The sequence below is a fragment of the Ananas comosus genome, linkage group 18 (assembly GCF_001540865.1).
Source record: "Ananas comosus cultivar F153 linkage group 18, ASM154086v1, whole genome shotgun sequence".
Classification (NCBI taxonomy): domain Eukaryota; kingdom Viridiplantae; phylum Streptophyta; class Magnoliopsida; order Poales; family Bromeliaceae; genus Ananas; species Ananas comosus.
Genome location: NC_033638.1, coordinates 8,379,538 through 8,397,454, shown reverse-complemented (window position 1 = coordinate 8,397,454; position 17,917 = coordinate 8,379,538). Strand labels below are relative to the sequence as shown.

The 17,917-nt window shown below is 37.6% G+C and overlaps 2 protein-coding genes across 3 annotated transcripts; both read right to left on the bottom strand.

Annotated features, from left to right (window-relative positions):
• Positions 5,547-7,779, bottom strand: LOC109724452. Its single transcript, XM_020253284.1, has 4 exons — positions 7,216-7,779; positions 6,604-7,131; positions 6,442-6,519; positions 5,547-5,997 (listed from the first exon to the last, which is right to left on the bottom strand). Exons 1-4 carry the CDS (start codon positions 7,385-7,387, stop codon positions 5,615-5,617), a joined length of 1,161 nt encoding a protein of 386 aa, XP_020108873.1. The 5' UTR covers positions 7,388-7,779; the 3' UTR covers positions 5,547-5,614.
• Positions 13,114-16,782, bottom strand: LOC109724453 (SNF1-related protein kinase regulatory subunit beta-1-like). Of its 2 annotated transcripts, none has more exons than XM_020253286.1 (4): positions 16,405-16,782; positions 14,597-14,778; positions 14,300-14,462; positions 13,114-13,764 (listed from the first exon to the last, which is right to left on the bottom strand). In XM_020253286.1, the coding sequence occupies exons 1-4, from the start codon at positions 16,594-16,596 to the stop codon at positions 13,609-13,611; spliced, it is 693 nt and encodes a 230-aa protein (XP_020108875.1). In that variant the 5' UTR covers positions 16,597-16,782; the 3' UTR covers positions 13,114-13,608. The 2 variants fall into 2 exon arrangements, with proteins under 2 accessions (XP_020108875.1, XP_020108874.1); XM_020253285.1 differs by having other exon boundaries at positions 13,114-13,789; positions 16,405-16,623.

The following is a 17,917-nucleotide window of genomic DNA, read 5'->3' as shown; positions in this document are numbered from 1 at the left end:
TTGAAAATGTGGATGAATATCAATGGAACAAGGATGAAGATTTCTGTAGAGATTACTTGTTGAACTCTTTAAATCCTCGTCTAGCTATGACTTATAGTGAGTATAAGACAGCGAAAGAGATATGGGATCACTTGAACGCTCAGTTCCAAAAACAAGAGGGGCTTTCTAAAACTCTTCTAGCGGAGAAATTTTTTGACTTTAAGTTCAATATGAATTCAAGTATCACCTCTCAATTAATTGAACTTGAGAACATGAGGAACAAGCTGAAAGATGATAAATCTGATATGTCTGATAATCTCTTTGTTGGTCTTGTATTGAGTAAGTTACCTGCTGAATGGAATTCTTTCAAGACTGAAATGCACAGATTGAAAGAACAGATGGGACTGGATGAATTAAAGAGGTATATTCACATTGAGGATCAAAACAGTACTAGAAAGAATTTAGAACAAGTAGGACAACAAAAGTCAGTTGCCAACTTAGTTTCACACTTCAATAAACCTCAGAAAAGATCCAAGTCACCAAAAGGTGAATCTTCTTCACAGCTAGAGGTCAAAAAGACTATCTCCAAAAAGAAAAAGAAAGGAAAGTGCCATAACTGTGGAAAATGGGGTCACTGGGCAGCAGAGTGTAGACTACCAAAGAAGCCAAAGAATAACACACCACAAAGTGAGGCTAATATGCTAACTAGTGAATCTGAGCCTCAAGCTTTCATTGGAATGATGAAAATTGGAAAGGCTAGTATTTCTACTGAGTGGTGGTTGGATAGTGGCGCTACTTGTCATGCTGCAAATGACAAGAACCTACTCACAGAGGTCACAGAAGTGAAAGACACCGTGGAAAATTGCAATGGTGGTGAGGCAGAAGTGACTCATACTGGAACTGCAAATTTGGTGCTTTCTTCAGGTAAATTACTAACTCTGAAACATGTTAGAGTAGTACCTTTACTTAAAAAGAATTTGATATCTATGAGCTTACTTGATAAAGCTGGTATGTCCTTTTCAACTATGAATGGTAGAGTAACCTTATCAGTTAACTCATGTTATTTTGGTTGTGCATTCATGGTTAATGGTATGTATAGGTTGAGTTTAGATACTGATAGCATAAACCATGTGAGTTCTATTCTGATTGATCCAAAGTTGTTGCACAATAGACTTGGACATGTGAACTACAGGAAAATGCAACTTCTAGCTAAAACTCACAACATTCCATTGGATACTTCTATTCGATTTGACAAATGTGAAGTGTGTGCACAAGCTAAGATCACTAGAAAACCTTTTAAGATGGTTTCTAAAAGCACACAACTTCTTGAGCTAATACATTCTGATCTTTGTGATTTTAGAAATTACGTCACTAGAGGTGGTCGAAAGTATTTGATAACATTCATAGACGATTTTTCTAGATATTGTCATGTCTATTTGTTGAAATCGAAAGATGAGGCTTTTGAAAAGTTTAAAATTTTCAAATCTAGAGTAGAAAATCAACTCAACATGAAAATTAAGAGGTTTAGGAGTGATAGAGGAGGAGAATATACAATGACAGGGTTCAAGGAATTTTGTGCTTCAGAGGGCATAATACTTGAAACCACTGCTCCTTACTCACCCCAATCAAATGGTGTTGCTGAGCGTAAGAATAGAACGTTAACTGAAATGTTAAATTCTATGTTACTTACAGCTGGCATGCCTTCCTCCTATTGGGGAGAAGCAGTTCTGACTGCTAATCACATCCTGAACAGGTTGCCACACTCTAAGTTGTCTATGACACCTTATGAGATATGGCATAAGCATCCTTGTAGATATGATACTCTTAAGACCTGGGGCTGTATTGCTTATGTAAGAATACAAGATCCAAAGAGGCCTAAGGTGGGACCTAGAACCATTACCTGTGTATATCTAGGCAGTGCAGAAGATAGTGCTGCAGATAGGTTTTTAGATCTATCTACTAACACAGTGATAGAATCTAGAGATGCAGAATTCTTTGAGAATAAGTTTCTCAGAGATCATGGCTTGAATGTTTCTGGATCTACAGATATGATTTCAGAATCTCCTGTAGAATCTGAAGCAGGCCCTTCTGACACTAATCCCACACAATTGGCTATTGAATCAGTTCCAGTTAGAATATCTACAAGAGAGAGAGTTCCCAAAAGTTTTGGTGAGAATTTTGTTACTTACCATCTCGAGGATGATCCATTTTCTTATCAAGAAGCAATGAGATCTAGGGAATCCCTACTGTGGGCAGAAGCCATAGATGATGAAATGAGCTCTCTGTTGCAGAACCACACTTGGCAGCTAGTCAATTTGCCTAAAGGGGCTAAGGCTATAGGCTGTAAGTGGGTATTGAAAAAGAAACTGAATAGTGATGGATCAATAGCCAGATACAAAGCACGCTTAGTAGCTAAAGGCTATAAACAGCAGAGTGGAATAGACTATTTTGATGTTTATTCACCTGTGTGTCATCTATCAACTATAAGAATTCTTCTTGCTTTGGCATCTATTGAACACTTTGTAGTGCATCAAATGGATGTAAAAACAGCTTTTCTAAATGGAGAGTTAAATGAAGAAATCTACATGGAACAACCTGAAGGGTATGTCATGAAAGGTCTTGAGGACAAAGTTTGTAAATTGAATAAATCTTTGTACGGTCTTAAACAAGCACCTAAGATGTGGCATCTTAAATTTGACAAAGTGGTAAAGAGTTATGGCTTTCAGTCTAGCTATTCAGATAAATGCCTTTACCATCGTTCTGTGTCAAATAAGATAGTCATCATTTGCTTATATGTTGATGACATGTTAATTCTTGGCTCCGATCATTCTGTAGTGAGTGACGTGAAAGCTACTTTAGCTAAAGAATTTGACATGAAAGATCTTGGTATTGCTAATACCATTCTTGGTATGAAAGTAAGATTTGAAAGGCAAGTCATCTCCCTTAGCCAGACTCATTATATTGAGCAGCTACTTTCTACCTGGGGATACAGTGATTGTAAACCGAGTGAGACACCATGTGATTATAATAAAAGACTGAGTCCTAATGAAGGGACCAGTGTGGATCAATTAAAGTACTCAAAACTGATTGGTAGTCTCATGTATGCTATGAGTTGCACTAGACCCGACATCGCCTTTACAGTTGGCATGCTGAGTCGTTTCACTAGTAATCCTAGTAAAGAGCATTGGGATGCCCTTAGTAGGCTGATGAGATACCTTAAAGGTACGAAAGATTATGCTCTATGTTATTCTGGTTATCCTCCAACTGTGGATGGATATTCTGATGCCTCATGGTGCTCAGAAATTGGAAATAGTAAGTCCACAAGTGGATATGTATTCACTTTGGGTGGAGCTGCTATTACTTGGAAATCCAAAAGACAGACTTGTATTGCCTTGTCGTCTATGGAATCGGAACTTTTTGCTTTAGCTTCCGCTGGCGAAGAAGCAGAATGGATAAAGAATCTGATTTTGGATATTCCTTTGACTCGGCTACAGATTAATTCTTTAAGCCTGTTCTGTGATAATCAAGCAGCTGTCCAAGTTGTCAAAAATGCTTTCTTTAATTCAAAGAGAAGACATGTGAGACTGAGACATGCGTTGTTGAATTATCTGAGAGAACAAGGGGTTATCACCTTGATCGATGTGAGATCGAAGGATAACATGGCCGATACTCTCACAAAAGGTATGACTAAAGATCGATTATTCAAAACAGTGGGGGAAATGGGGTTAAAGACTATGTAAATTAGTCTTAATTACCATTTACTTACTTTCTAATTGTATGTTTTGAATTATCGAATCTTCCTTCCTTTGGTGGTCAAGCACAATTTATATGTTTCATCGATGTTCATGGTTGCGGACTAATTTGAAAAAGGTGAGTTGTTTCATTCCAAACTTGATGAAAATGACTTTAACCTAGTTCAAAGTTCTATCTGGAAGGCTTGTGTCATTCCAAACTTGATGATACAATCCAACTAGGCTGGACCATTCTTTTCTTAGTTAAATGATCTCATTCCAAACTTGATGCTAGATTATTTGACTTTAAAGAATTTGTAACTGTGACATTCCAAATTGAAACATAGAAATAGCTATCTGCATAAGAAGCCTGTTGGTATTGGTCATGTTCTTTAAAACTAGACAATGATTATTCTCTTACAAATAAACTTAAGTTGATGGCTCTTTATAAATCAAACTATTTAGGCTTTATTCATAATTTATGACATTAATATATGTTCTTCTTTGCCTGATGTTATGATGCTAAGTTCTTTTAGTAGAACTAGACATTTTTAGTGGATTATTCAAATGATTAAATTCATGATAATATGACATTTATATTTGATATTCTACAGAGGATGGCAGGGATGGAGGAGAGCTTAATAATTGAGATCTAGATCAGAATGATCTATTTGATGAATGAATATATATCATTTAGAGTGTACGGGAACTTGACAGTTCACCTACTATTACCTGTTTTGATGGAGTCCATTTACTTAAGACTTGTGTTTGACTATCTCTATTTGTGAACATTATTATATCTTTTTCTTTTATTTGTAAGGCCTTGGATTATTTTGACTGGCCTACTTATATTTGACTGTTATGCATATGTTGGTTGTGAACTGATTTTGAGAATCATTTTGGATATGTCGATCTCAGAACAGATTCATGATAAGAATGATTCACTCATTTGAATTACAATTGATGATTGAGTTTTTAATCCGAGTTGATTGTCTTGGACTGAATGTGGATGATTCATAATTGTTTGAACATTACACTGACCACTGTATTGGATTGTGCTGTATGGTGAACATAGGAGGAGATTGTTGGATATATTGTTATTGGATATTTTGTTATAATATAATCCAAATAATATGTTCACATACAAGCCCAATAAGTGAAAGCGTATTAAGGCCCATATCTCTGGAGCCCAATAGCTTATTTATTAAATCTAGGGTTTCCTACGCTGGAGGTAACACTGTTGAGCGTTCCAAACTTGACGTCTCTTGATGTAATACTTTAAGCACCCAAAAACCCTAACCTCCAACATCAAATACCACCACACATGAGTCACTGGACATGCGAGTTTGATGTATTTCATTTGACATCTTCATATCCGAGAGAACAAATTCTACCCAGCATTGTTCGCAAAATTTCGGGTTTTCTTTTTCAGCCCTGATCACTCCATAATTTCTACAAGCACAAATTTCAGTTTTTATGGGTTCAGAGATTCTTTCGCAAAACAATCCATCTTTTTCTGGTTTATTGGTTTTATAATGAAAAGTATAGGGTTTTGTCACCTCTCCAACTATCTCTCCATTAGGCAGGAGGATTGATCTCTCCGAATATTCATAGCTACTTGCAGCAGGAGATAGTGTAAGTGGCGTTGTATCTCAATAAGTTACTCAACTGTATATATGTAGAGATTATACGAAAAGAACACAAGTGTCTTGCTATATTCTACTATGAACTTTTGAAAAGAAAAAACCAAATTTTATTACTCAAGTCCGAATACTTTTGCCAGCAAAAACCTCACAACTACAGCTTTTCCAGAGACTAGTGGTATTATTAGCAGAGTAATTAAACTTATCATCTACTGTATACTCATATTTAAAGCAGAATCATTAGTTAAGACAAATTATTCATTAGAAACACAACCTCTTCCTGCACCTCCTCAGTGGCATTAGTGAGAAGTTCCAAACACACTGATCATGAGATAACAAGAGCTCCAACACCACGTCCTCCACCAAACACTCCAATATATCCCACTCCAATCCCACCACCATTCTCCCCAGCTCCCACTTCTCCTCCCACACCCCCTCCTCCCACACTTCGTCGACGCTCTGCGCCATCGCGAGGCTCCTCCTCCGCCGCCGCCACTGCAGGCGCCGCCCGCCGACGTCCGTCCCCGCGGAGATCCGTTCCGCTCCGAAATCGTCGAAAGCTTTGGCTCCTTTGTACATGCTTGGGAGCCCCTCGATCGTCGTCGGACGGTGGATGATGCCGCGCGGCTCCATGTTGTGGTTCCCTAGCGTGACATTCATGCAAGCGTTTAGGCCTCGGACCAGAGGAGGAGACAAAATTTATTGCATGCACCCGGTGCACCCAGTACGGATGCTTCTAAATTTTTACAATATAAACTTTGAAATTATAATTTCGTTAGTTATATATATAAATTTTATAAACTTTCAAAAACATTAACTTTTCTATATAAAATATGTTAAGTATTATAAATTACATCTTATTAAATTAAATTTCAACTTTAAATATTGATCGTTCGATATTACGCACCGAGTTCACACAAAACTTGGAAGACAAGGCGCAATTGACAATACCGAACACGTAAAACAAAATTTTAAAAGAACAAGAGAACGTTAATTACGTGGCGATATTTCATTGGAACGCTCGGAATTTTCTTTTTCTTTTTCTGGAAATGTTTGAGACATCATTTTATTTGTTGTTGACCGTTTACCTGAGAAGGCGACGCCCATGCGCGAGGGCTTCACGATCCTCGATCCGACGGTCGTAGTCGCAGCTCCAGCGCTTTTCTCTGCATCAAGATTCGCGCCGTTTAAGTTCATAATAATAATTTTTTAAAAAAAAATAATTAATTTGCGAGTATAAGTAGACCCACCGTCGTATTGGTCCAGCCTTTTGGATCGAAACCGAGGCGACGAGATCGCGTCGAGCACCGAATTAGGGCTCGGGAGCTCCCCCTTCCCCTCCCACCACCTGATCCCCCTCTCCATCCTCGAATCCCCACCGTCCGATCCCGCCGCTCCCAGCGCCTTCACCCGCATCTCCGCCGATCGTACGGCCTCGATGATCCGCCGCAGCGCCTTGAGGTCCTCGTCGCACCGCTCCAGCGCCCCCAGCAGCTTCCGCGGCGGCTGCGGCGACGTCGGCGGCGGCGCATCGAGGCCCATGAGCCGAGCCACCAGGGCGGGGGCGGCGCCGCGGGGGGACGCGGCCGCGGAGCACGATCGCCGGATCTCGGCGGGGATCGTGGGGCTCCGCGGCGCATCGCACGAGCGGCGGCGCCGGATCTCCGCCGCGCTCGACGGCGCCGTCACGGCGAGGTACGCATCCCTCTTTTTACCGTCCTCGTGTTCTGCTTCGTTCCGTTTTAGCGGCGAGATAACGGCGTTCTCCTTCTTCGAAGCTGTAGAGATAACGGCGTTTTAACGTTGAGAGTAGAGAGAGAGAGATCTAGAGAGGGGTTTGGGGGGGAGGGGGTGGGAGTTACCAGGGGTGAGGCGTTTGCGGGGGTGGGAATGGTGGCGGGAGAAGAAGTGGAAGATACCGGAGATGCATCCGATGCTCCGCTTGCTGGTGGAGGGGCCGTGACCGGACCCGGCCTCGCGCCGGGACGAAGACGTTAGCATCGTCTTCTTCGCGTTTCCCATCTCGTTTCGCATCTCGTTTCCCCTTACCTCATCCTCTTCTCTCTCTACCTCTCTTTTGTTGAACAGAGAGAGAGAGATAAAGGCAATAAAGGAGGAGGTGAGGAGTGAGAAGAGAGAGAGTGGGAGAAGAGAAGAGCGTGCACTGCTCCTCTCTCACTAAAACCCCCACGATTAAAACTTAAACCGTGTATGTGGGCGAAATCACGGAAATGCCATGCGCCCGCTAACGGACACAGGAGAGATTCTAGGACTTGGAGGTATACGTATATATGCGCAGGCCCCCCTCAACTATATAGCGTGGAAATACAACCTTTAGTTATTTTCTTTTATATGTAGATCTCACTAATATGTTATTATATATTGTTAGGTCATAGGTTACAATAAATCAATAACTTATAAATATAGTATACCCTCTCCTTAATTTGAATTTAGTATCTGATTACTAAAGCCATTTCTACCAATTAAAGTAAATATTTTATTGAATCTAATGATAATTTTGCCAAGTTTAATTATTTTTCATTATTATTTTAGCTTAAAAGACCATGAGTTTTATTAGTTATAATCTATAATAATAACTAGCATACCCGTTAATTCAACAAAATTCTGATTTAATTTAGAATTAATTTAAATTAAATTAATTAAAGTTAAGAAAGTGTGATAAGTGAGAAAAACAGTTGAAGGCTGAATTTCAAACTTGCCTATAGTTGAGGGGCTTCTCTACATTTTAACCTCCTTAGTTACCCAGACAACGCCACGTGCTTCGAAGAGAAGAAGCGCGCAGAAAATGGGCCTGGACGGCTTTGTTCCCGTAGTTTGGTGGGGGTTAATTTTGTCAAATCACTTTCTCTTAACGGGTCGGATTTTTGATTTGTCGTATATGATGATTAAACAGACAATAAAGGTAAAAGGGAAAAGTGCGGTTTCGGGACACTGATGGTGGGGGTCGAGGCGATCCGGATTCCGGACTCGAATCCTAAGCTTTGGCTTTACGACACAGCGCCACGTGGCGTCCTCTCGCCCAACTTTATGTTACGTTGCACGATTATTTACGTTGGGTGATTAGGTCTTAGGTTTGGTCTAACGGATATAGATGTCGATGGACGGTGGGTGATTAATCGCTTGCTGCCTACTTGTATCGTTTTGTGATTGTATCGGAGGAAAACGAAGAATCTAATTTTAGAGATTTAAAAAAAAAAAAAGTACATAGCATGTTTCATGTTTAGTTTATTTTTAAAAAAATAAAATTAACTAAAAATATAAAGTATAATTAGATCTCTAAATGTTAACCGTTAAATTTTTTGTCATTTGCGCTGGAAATAGTTAGTCTAATTTTAAAGATTATTAATGTGCGAGTTGCTGAAACTATGTTATAAGTTTGGGCTTCTTTTCTTTTTTTAGGAGTGTTTTAATTTGGAAGTGTTTGGCGCGCACATTCATGCGCGGGATGTACAACTGCTTCTCATATTTCACATCTTGAAAAAAGTTACTGTAATAAGAGGCTATTGGGCTTCGTTGTAACTATAATAAAATTACAATATGTGGATCCAGTAATAAGAGGTTATTCGGCTTCGTTGGGAAATAAGGTGTTGCATGTGCGGGAAGCATATGGATACACCAGGTGCAGGCAATAATTTGATATCCTAATCTTTGCGAGGGGAATCATTTTGTAGGATAGGGAGGGGAGAAAGCCGAGAAACAGGATGAGTGTTCTTTAACTTTTATCGTGCTCTGAGCCCCTGAATGCGAGAGTAGGGGAAGAGGGAGCAGTGTACTGCAAAAGCTGGTACACAAAAAGTGAGAGAGAGAGAGAGAGAGAGAGAGAGAGAGAGAGAGAGGGTACTACTGATGTGGACTGTGGAGAGAGACGTTAATGACCCACCAAATCCCATTAAATACGAATAGGACATCAATAATATTATTATCAGCACCAATCGTCCTAAAATAAATGTAAAAGAATATGATAATTAATATTGGAGGTTCCAAATTCAAATATTAGTTGATACATATTTTTCAGCTAACTTACTTTTTAAATAAAATAAATAAAAGATTTATAACAATCAACTTCTTTTTTCTCCAAAAATAAAGACGTTTTTTTTTCTTCTCTTTTCTTCGTCTAATTAAGTATAATGAGAAAAATTTTATTTTTTGTTTTGTTTTTAATTTTTTTCCTTTTCATCCTAATGAAATGGATGTGAATGATTGAAGGCTTAGAATCAGACTTTATTTATTTTTTATAAAAAGATAAAATGCTATTAGTTTTTTTTAATTTAATTAAAAATATAAAATAGTTAAGGTTTGAATTTCAAATTTTAAATATCAATTATCGAGTATTTTACCGTCTACACTAAGAACAGTTGGTATCATACTTTAAATGTTATATTAATCATATTAAAGAGAGCCACATAATAGTTTGAGAGGGAGAGGGCCGGTTTGTGCCTAAGAGAGAGAGAGAGAGAGAGTGGACTAGGGGGTATCATGTTATTAATTCAAGCGCTCACTAAAGAAAAAAAAAAATTTAGAATACATCAATTATATTATTAATATAGCGACATCAAATAATCATATTATTTTTCTTAAATTTTATATTTCATCATAATTATTAAAAATATTTTTATTATATTTTTAATTTATAAAATATAATTTATTATTAATAAATTATATAATTATTAAAAATATTTTTATTATATTTTTTAATTTAAATAATATAATTTATTATTAATAAATTATACGGTGTGATTGATAAATATAGTAAAATCTCTCCCACTGGAGAGAGAGAGAGAGAGAGAGAGAGAGAGAGAGAGAGAGAGAGAGTGTGAGTGTACAAATCGGAAGAAGAGGGTGGGGTTGGGTTGGGAGAGGGACGTACATGAATGACTTTTATGCTTTAAGATGCGAACCCACCCACGTGTAAACTCTGTGAGCTGGAAAATAGAAGATGAAATTGACCGGAAAAAGAGACGGACACTCTCAAACAAAAGAACCTGCTCCCTGCACCAAGTGCACTGGGCAATGAATGCCCTTTTTTTTTCCTTTTTTTTTTAATTTTTTTCCTATTGTCATGTAGATGTCTAGTGAATCATATCATCAATCTCAGGATATGTTAAGAAAGTTTAAGACTCGATCCAATATCATGTTACCCCAAAATCGATTTAACAAAAAACTACTCATCACTAGTCTTAACATTTATCAAATTTTATATATATATATATATATATATATATATATTTTAATGGCAACAATATACAACTTTTTATTTTACATAAAATTCCGACGTTCCAGTTAAAAATTTAAAAAATATGAAGAGCAAATAACACCTTAGGGATGCAGCAAATGGAGACATTAAATTCTCCTAAGAAACTAAGGGCGCTAGGAAAATACTTAGCACATCCTAAAATACAACACATATCCTTAAAATTATGGCCATAAATGAGTGGAGCTCGACCTGGTCACCGCGCAAGATCGTCTCAAAATTAATTTCAAAGTAAAATTTATGATGAAACTAGGCATGCAAAGGACATAATTATGATCTTTTATCGTCCACCACATAGCTGATTCGGGTACGTTATCCACCGATCACGTCCTAGCAATAAGATCTTGTGATCACTTGCGCCAATTTGGTTCGGAAACTTTTCAATGTGGACCAAGCTCAGCGTAACCAAATCTATGTAACTTTGGTTCGATTTAGTGCATGTTGGTTTCACCGACGCTGGACTTTAGGTTAAAGTAAAGTTAGGTGAAAATTACTACTTTCGTACTGTTTGTTTCGTAGTTGTGAAAGTGAAGTTTTATTAATTCTGTTGTTTGTTTGGTACGAAATGTATGATATAAAACTATAATTTATAATTTATGTATAAATAATAAATAATTTAATAAATAAAAACAATATAATTATATTTTTATATAATTATAATTTAATTTAAAATAATTAAATTATTTTTTATACATAAATTATAGTAATGCAACAATAAAATTATAAAGTAAAAAAAATATAAATACTTAATTAATCAATTTCTATCATATTTTAATTGTACAAACTAAATAAAAAAATATTAAAACTTAATTTATCAATTTGTATCATATTTTAAATATGCCAACTGAATAAAAAAAATAATTAGTACCATAATTAAATATATTTAAATATAACTATTTTTATCCAGTATATTATTCTATTATTTTTTTTCTTCACCTCCATTCCTCGTACTTGACTTTGGCTCACGACGTAGTTTCATGTTAACTCTAGTTTCTACTATAACTTTTTTACGGCGAATCAAAAACAACAGAAGTGATCGTTTATAACGAAAACAACTTCCCCCTCTCCATTTTCACCACACTTCCATTCAAACAAACATGCCCTTAATCACTGGATTGGAGTCTAACTTCTGTCTTCTTCTTTTTCCTTTTCTTTTTTTATTTCTTATCGACTGCATGTCTCTTTGCTAACACGAAAAGAAAAAATTGGCTCACGGAAATGCAGATATGACCACGCCTCTACTCTGGTTTGATTGATCGAAGTGAATTGAACCCCAAAATATAAACTGAAATTTAGTGCTAGGGAGTTAGACATCGGTTATGGCTTTAGAGGTTCCAAAACCGAAATTTGAAAACCTTCTCGTCTTAAAATACATTACCAAGTTCATATCAAATTTTAATTAGGATCCAAATTGTTGAGAAACTTTTTTGATAGCAGTTTCTGTGCACTTTCTTATAGCATCGGAGAGAAAAATATGCTTGGGCCCTTGGCACAATCAAAGTAAAATATGTTTGGCTAACGCAGCTTCTAACTAAGCATAGTCACGTAGTTAATATGCAATTGGCAGTGACAAGTTACAACACGCAAGTAGTTCTCGAGCAGGAATATGTTGGCAGTGACGAGTTAGTAACAGAAAGCGCAATTAGAAATGCATGCAGTTGAAAATACATCCGTTATAACTATATGAATCCTATTTGGTTGGATGTAGTAGAAAGCGCTGTAAGTATAAATAATTTGTTTAGTTGCATGTAGTTGAGAAATAATTTTTAAATTTTATCATTTTATATACATGATGGTAAAATTACCTTCAAAGTTAAAAAAAGTAATAATAATTTTTGTTTAAAAAAAATTGAGGAGATAAGCATATCTTTTATTTAAAGTTACTCTTTCCAACTGCTGCAGTTGGAACTACGACCAATTTCGGCGTAGTTCGAACTGCTGTAATTGGGCCTCCTTTTGCAGTTCCTATTGCAGCAATTGGAGTTAAATACATCAAACCAAACACCGAATTTGTATTTACATGCAGTTACAACTACAGTACAATTGCAACTATATGCAACTAAACGGCTCCTTAGATGCAATTGTAATGTTCTGTTGAAAGGAACCGCACAGAGAATTCCCTTTCTCCTAATTGATTCCTGATCTCCGGTCCTTTTCTCTTGTTCCTTCTTCTTCTTCTTCTTCTTCTTCTTCTTTTTTTGGAGGGAGCATTCTATTCTTCAGTATTTAATAAGCAAAGTATAGCATTTTCCTGGGGCACACATTCATTCCTAACTAGTTCCTAAAAAATCTGAGAATATAACCCCACAAACGGATAAACTCCACGTCGCAAGAACAGTTAGGCTTTTTCCTCTCAAATACAATACAATTTTGATCGCATAAATATTGCACACTTACCGTACCTGAAACCTTATGCACAAATCAAGTAGAAAGTAACATGACAAATACACACCAACTAAAACTTTTGAATGATATTAATGCTACCTCATTAAACAGTAATCAACAGAAACCAAATGTATTAAATCTAAATTGCAACGTCTACAGGTTTCTCAGAGAGAGAGAGAGAGAGAGAGAGAGAGAGAGAGAGAGAAGGAAGCGAACTAATTTCTGATAGTTTTGGCATCCCTTCACTGTTTTGGCAATTTTTTACATTTTGCTCCTAAGAAAGAATGGCAGATACAACCAATGTGACGGGCAGCTCGTAAAACATTACCCAGAAGTTCTCACATCCATGTACAAAGCAAAAAGAATTTGAATTGATGTGTTTCCTAGAAATTCGTAAAACTAAGAGAAGCCGCTGTTTTGAACATATCTATATATGCGAAATTGAATGAGGACGGGCGATGTTATCATTCCATGGGCTTGTACAAGACGACTGTGACGTATTTGGATTGAAACCTGTGAGTGAAGCCGAGACCGACGAGTGGCTGGGGACCCCCTGGCTTCTCTATGAAGAGGTGGTTCAGGAGAACGTGGTGGGGCTTCACGGTGGCTGCTGCCTCGGAGTTTTCCAGGTCAAGAACAGTGAAGTGTAGCTGCGGTGGGAGAGCGGGCGGCTCCTTCGCAAAGTCCTGATCGGAGGGCTCCTGCCAACTGTAGCTGGAATCAGGAGAAGGTGGGTGGTCGAATTCGGAGACGCCTGCTACATTATCCGGAACATAATCCTAGATCGAACAATGTGGAAAAACAAAAAAGGAAAAAAGAGAAAAAGAGTGTGCATCTCTTAGTTTTCATTGCCTTCAAGAAATTTGTAGGGGACTAACTAAGCTGGTTGGCAAATTTCGGGACAAACATCTACAACTTTGAAAGCCAAAAAATGCTAGCAAAATGGTATTACTTTATCAGGTTAAGTACAAATTTAGTTATTGAAGTTTGACACTAATCTTAATTATGTCATCAGAGTTTCAATTTTAATAATATACTCTAAAGTTTGTCATGCATAACAGTTAGGTCCTTACGTTTTGTCTACATTTTAAAAGATTCCACGCCTTTTAGGTTCAGTTTTACCCAATGATGCTACGTTTTGGCATTTCCAATAGACTATTACGTGGAACAAACTTCAAGGACTAAAATGTCGGAATCAAAATCCTGAGAACATAGATGAAATCAGGATCAAAAAGACTGAATTGGTAACTAGCCCCACGATATTAGATTTTAAGAGAGTAAGCACTCACATCGACGTCAAGAAAATTAACAGTATTCCCCGTCTCATCCGTTATGCAAGGAAAATCAGGAATGAATCTCCGTTCACCATCAACAATGAATCTGTAACGGTAGATTCCAGATGGTAGAGACATTAAAATGGAATGATCCTTGCCCGATCTCTGTAGGGATAACCTGGAAAAGATGCGGCACTCACAAATTATCATCATTCATAGTTTGCATAATTTTAAAGTCTCAGATCTATAAAAGAAGTGAAGAAATAATGCACGAGCAAACAGAGCCCCTAAAATGCTTTTCAGTTAGCATACTTTTCTGTCCAGTTGTCCCATGATCCTTCTACATGAACTTTCTTTCCTCCTAGGGTCCATACTAGCAAGACTGGGATTTTCCTCTCAGGAGGATCTTTGGAACTTCCATGTTGTTCGTTCGTCGACACTTGATTGGAAAGTTGAGGTGAATCACTGTGTCTTTGCAAAGGAGGTACAGGGACCTGAAGAATCAAATTACATGTCAAATTCAGTTGAAGCATCAAATTACATTACTGCACATATCAAAGGGCAATTAATATGGACTTCGTTTACGAGATGACAATTTGGCCCAGAATCAATGATTGATGTCTTATTTCACCACAGTAATCACTTTCCACAGTGATTCTATAAAGATCCAGGGGGTTCCATGTTACTTATCTAAGAGGCACTCTTAAGTCATCACATATCAAAACTAATTTTCCACATGCAGTACTTCGTCAAGTATTACTTAGAAGAGAATGATTCGATCACCACTAACCACTGCTGTTAGGCGTTAATTTAACTTCGCTGAGAAACACCCGATCACAATTCTGCCCTCATAAATGCCTAGCAAATATCATTACCAAAAAAAGGTACTGAAACATAAGAACGAATAATTTGAGAAAATAGTGAATCTTCGCTTACTGTCCGAGGCAGCAGCCCAATGAAAATTTCAACATGCAGATTCGCATGAGTATAAACATTTTAGAAAATAAAGGATGACATGTTTGAAAACCACATGCGTTCAAAATTTCCTAGGTACAACTTACAAGCAAAATTTATGAAGTTGCAAAATGTTTTCAGAGAATGCAGAAGCAAGAGTCCAGTTACAAGCAAAGTCATGCACTAATAGCTTGGGCGTTTGCTGGTGCGGATGAAGATGTATAGGTTGGATTAGCTTGATGCAGTGGTTGGTATACGAATTAATGTACTAACTAATAATAGCAAGGATTTGACTTTTGGGTAAGACCAAATTGAAACCCTTCTAATTTGGGCTCATTACTATGTTTTGGACTGATCTCAGTAAATTGGCTAATGATACTTTTATTCATTTTGCTGTCAAAATTATTGTTTCTTGGCAATTTTATCTTGGTGAGTTGTCGGTGTTTAGCTCAAAGAATTTGTTCTCAATTCAAACTTCATGAATAAACCGATGCGGCCAAGTAATGTAGTGTTCCTCCAGAAGCCAATCAGTAGGTAATATTTACAATTAATAGGGCCTAGGGCATTTAATTTCTCGGAGGAAACATCTTAAAAATGAATACCAGAAATCACCAAAGGTTGCAAAATTTTCTCATCAACTTCAGAATCTTCACAGCCTAAAAAGTCTCTGTAAATTCTAAACTTGTACAGGACTAATATTTTAATATTTAGTTAGTTTCTCACAAGTGCATCCTATGATTTTTTCACATTGTTGTAATATTTTGAAGCTACTCGTTTATAAGAACATTTTTGAGACCCTTTTTAACCAAAACCTTGAATTACGGAACAAATAACAATCCCCCGCTACCCTGTTTTCGCATCTCTCCTTTCACCTTTTCCTCACATAATCCATAAATCCAATTGCAAAAGCACGACTAAAATAATGCGTCAAAACTCATATCCATATACCAATAAAATTGAAACCTCTTATTTCTCTCCACCGTACCAAATCCACGTAGAAGTTTTAGCCCCATACTCAACCACTAAATTCCAAAATCAATAGTACTAAACAACGAGAGATAAACTCCAATGTAACACATCCAAACAATCAAACTTAAACAAATTCGAAAATAAATCAACAATTAAAGCATCATCATAATCATCATCATCATCATTATCAAAATCACCTGGGGAGCGAACATGAAGGGGGATGGGGATCGCCGGGGACTCTGCGGCGGCGACTCTCCGCCGCCTCCGCCGCCTATGGAATCCGCCGAGCCCGCGTGGTAGGGCGCGAATCCCCCCTCCGACGATCTCGCCGAGGGGTCCTCGTCATCGCCTCCACCGTTCTCCTCCTCCCTCCCGGTCACGTTTCCCATGTCGCCTCACCACCCCCCCCCCCCCCCCCCCCCCCCCCTCGTTCCCCTCTCCGTGGGGTAGATCCCTCGAAGAAGAAGAAGAAGAGGGGAAAACGAGGACGACGATGACTACTACGTGGAGATGTGTAGTAGAGAGGAAGGAGACGAAGAGGAGGAAGGAGAAGAAGAGGAGGAGGGGGGAGGAGGTTGAAGGGAGTTGGTAAATAGGGGCCGTGGTTGGTGTTATTTACGGCCAGTGCCACTGGTGGTAATAACAAAAAATAGTTGCGTATATCACTGACTTGTGGGGCCCGCATAGGTGGGGTAGGGGTCCCACTCTACGCCACGTCGGCTTGGATATTTTTGGCGTTACGCATTCAACGCTGGAGAATCTTCGTGATGACGTGGCGTCGACGGTGATGGGTTTGGCGTTGGGGACCCGGTCACGATTTAAAGCGAATCGGGTTCGGATCCAATGTGGTTCCAACCCGAATTAAAGCTGGGTTTTTCAAAATCCTAACACTGATTTTTTTTTTTTTATTAAATTTATCTTTTCGATAATCTGGTATCAAAGTTATTCATAAATCGACGTCTACTACTAACGCACGAAATTGAAGGTTCGAATATTGATGAGATCAGAACCTGATACAAATTTAACAATCGAATGAATTTACAAACACAAAAATTAGGACCCAATATAACACATTAGTTTTAATCGGGTTGTTGGGTTATTGGTTCCGCTGTTAAATGTAACCCACATTGCCATTTTTGTCAGTAAAAAATAATATAAACATTGCTAATTATTAAGTAATTAGTAATTACTTCCAACCTCTTCTCACCTTATCAATATTATTATCATATTGATTTATTTATATGTACGTAGTAATGGAAGTCAATAAATGCTGCAATTAATAACGATGTTACCAACCATTAAAAATTCCTAATGGGCCATAACAAATTGGAGTTTGAAATTAGGGATTTTTTTATTTTATTATTTTTAATGAGGATGTCCGAGCAACAACATGTTGTTCGATCTAAATTATCTGAGGCTCTATTGTCAATTAATTTGTATTATTTGATTATTTGATTGTAATTAAGGTGCTATTTTGTAAGCAGTTTACGTGTATAATAACAAATTAAAATTCGAACTGATCGAATCATGCATATCACGTAAAACAATACTATGAAATATAACTTTTTTATTATGGTGCAAAGCATTCAGATTATGAGAATAAATAGCATATAATGAATTAGAAGTTGCTTTCACATCTCCATTCTCTCTCTCTCTCTCTCTCTCTCTCTCTCTCTCTCTATATATATATATATACCTTTTTTTTTGTCC

Bases quoted from the DNA above. Each gene is read 5' to 3' on its own strand.
- LOC109724453 (XM_020253285.1), bottom strand. From the start codon at position 16,596: ATGGGAAACGTGACCGGGAGGGAGGAGGAGAACGGTGGAGGCGATGAC. The intron at 14,779-16,404 runs GTGATTTTGATA...TTGATTCTTCAG, and splicing joins CCTTCATGTTCGCTCCCCAG to GTCCCTGTACCTCCTTTGCA. The intron at 14,463-14,596 runs GTATGCTAACTG...CATCTTTTCCAG, and splicing joins TGGGACAACTGGACAGAAAA to GTTATCCCTACAGAGATCGG.
- LOC109724452 (XM_020253284.1), bottom strand. From the start codon at position 7,387: ATGCGAAACGAGATGGGAAACGCGAAGAAGACGATGCTAACGTCTTCG. The intron at 7,132-7,215 runs GTAACTCCCACC...TTATCTCTACAG, and splicing joins CCGCAAACGCCTCACCCCTG to CTTCGAAGAAGGAGAACGCC. The intron at 5,998-6,441 runs GTAAACGGTCAA...ATGTCACGCTAG, and splicing joins CATGGGCGTCGCCTTCTCAG to GGAACCACAACATGGAGCCG.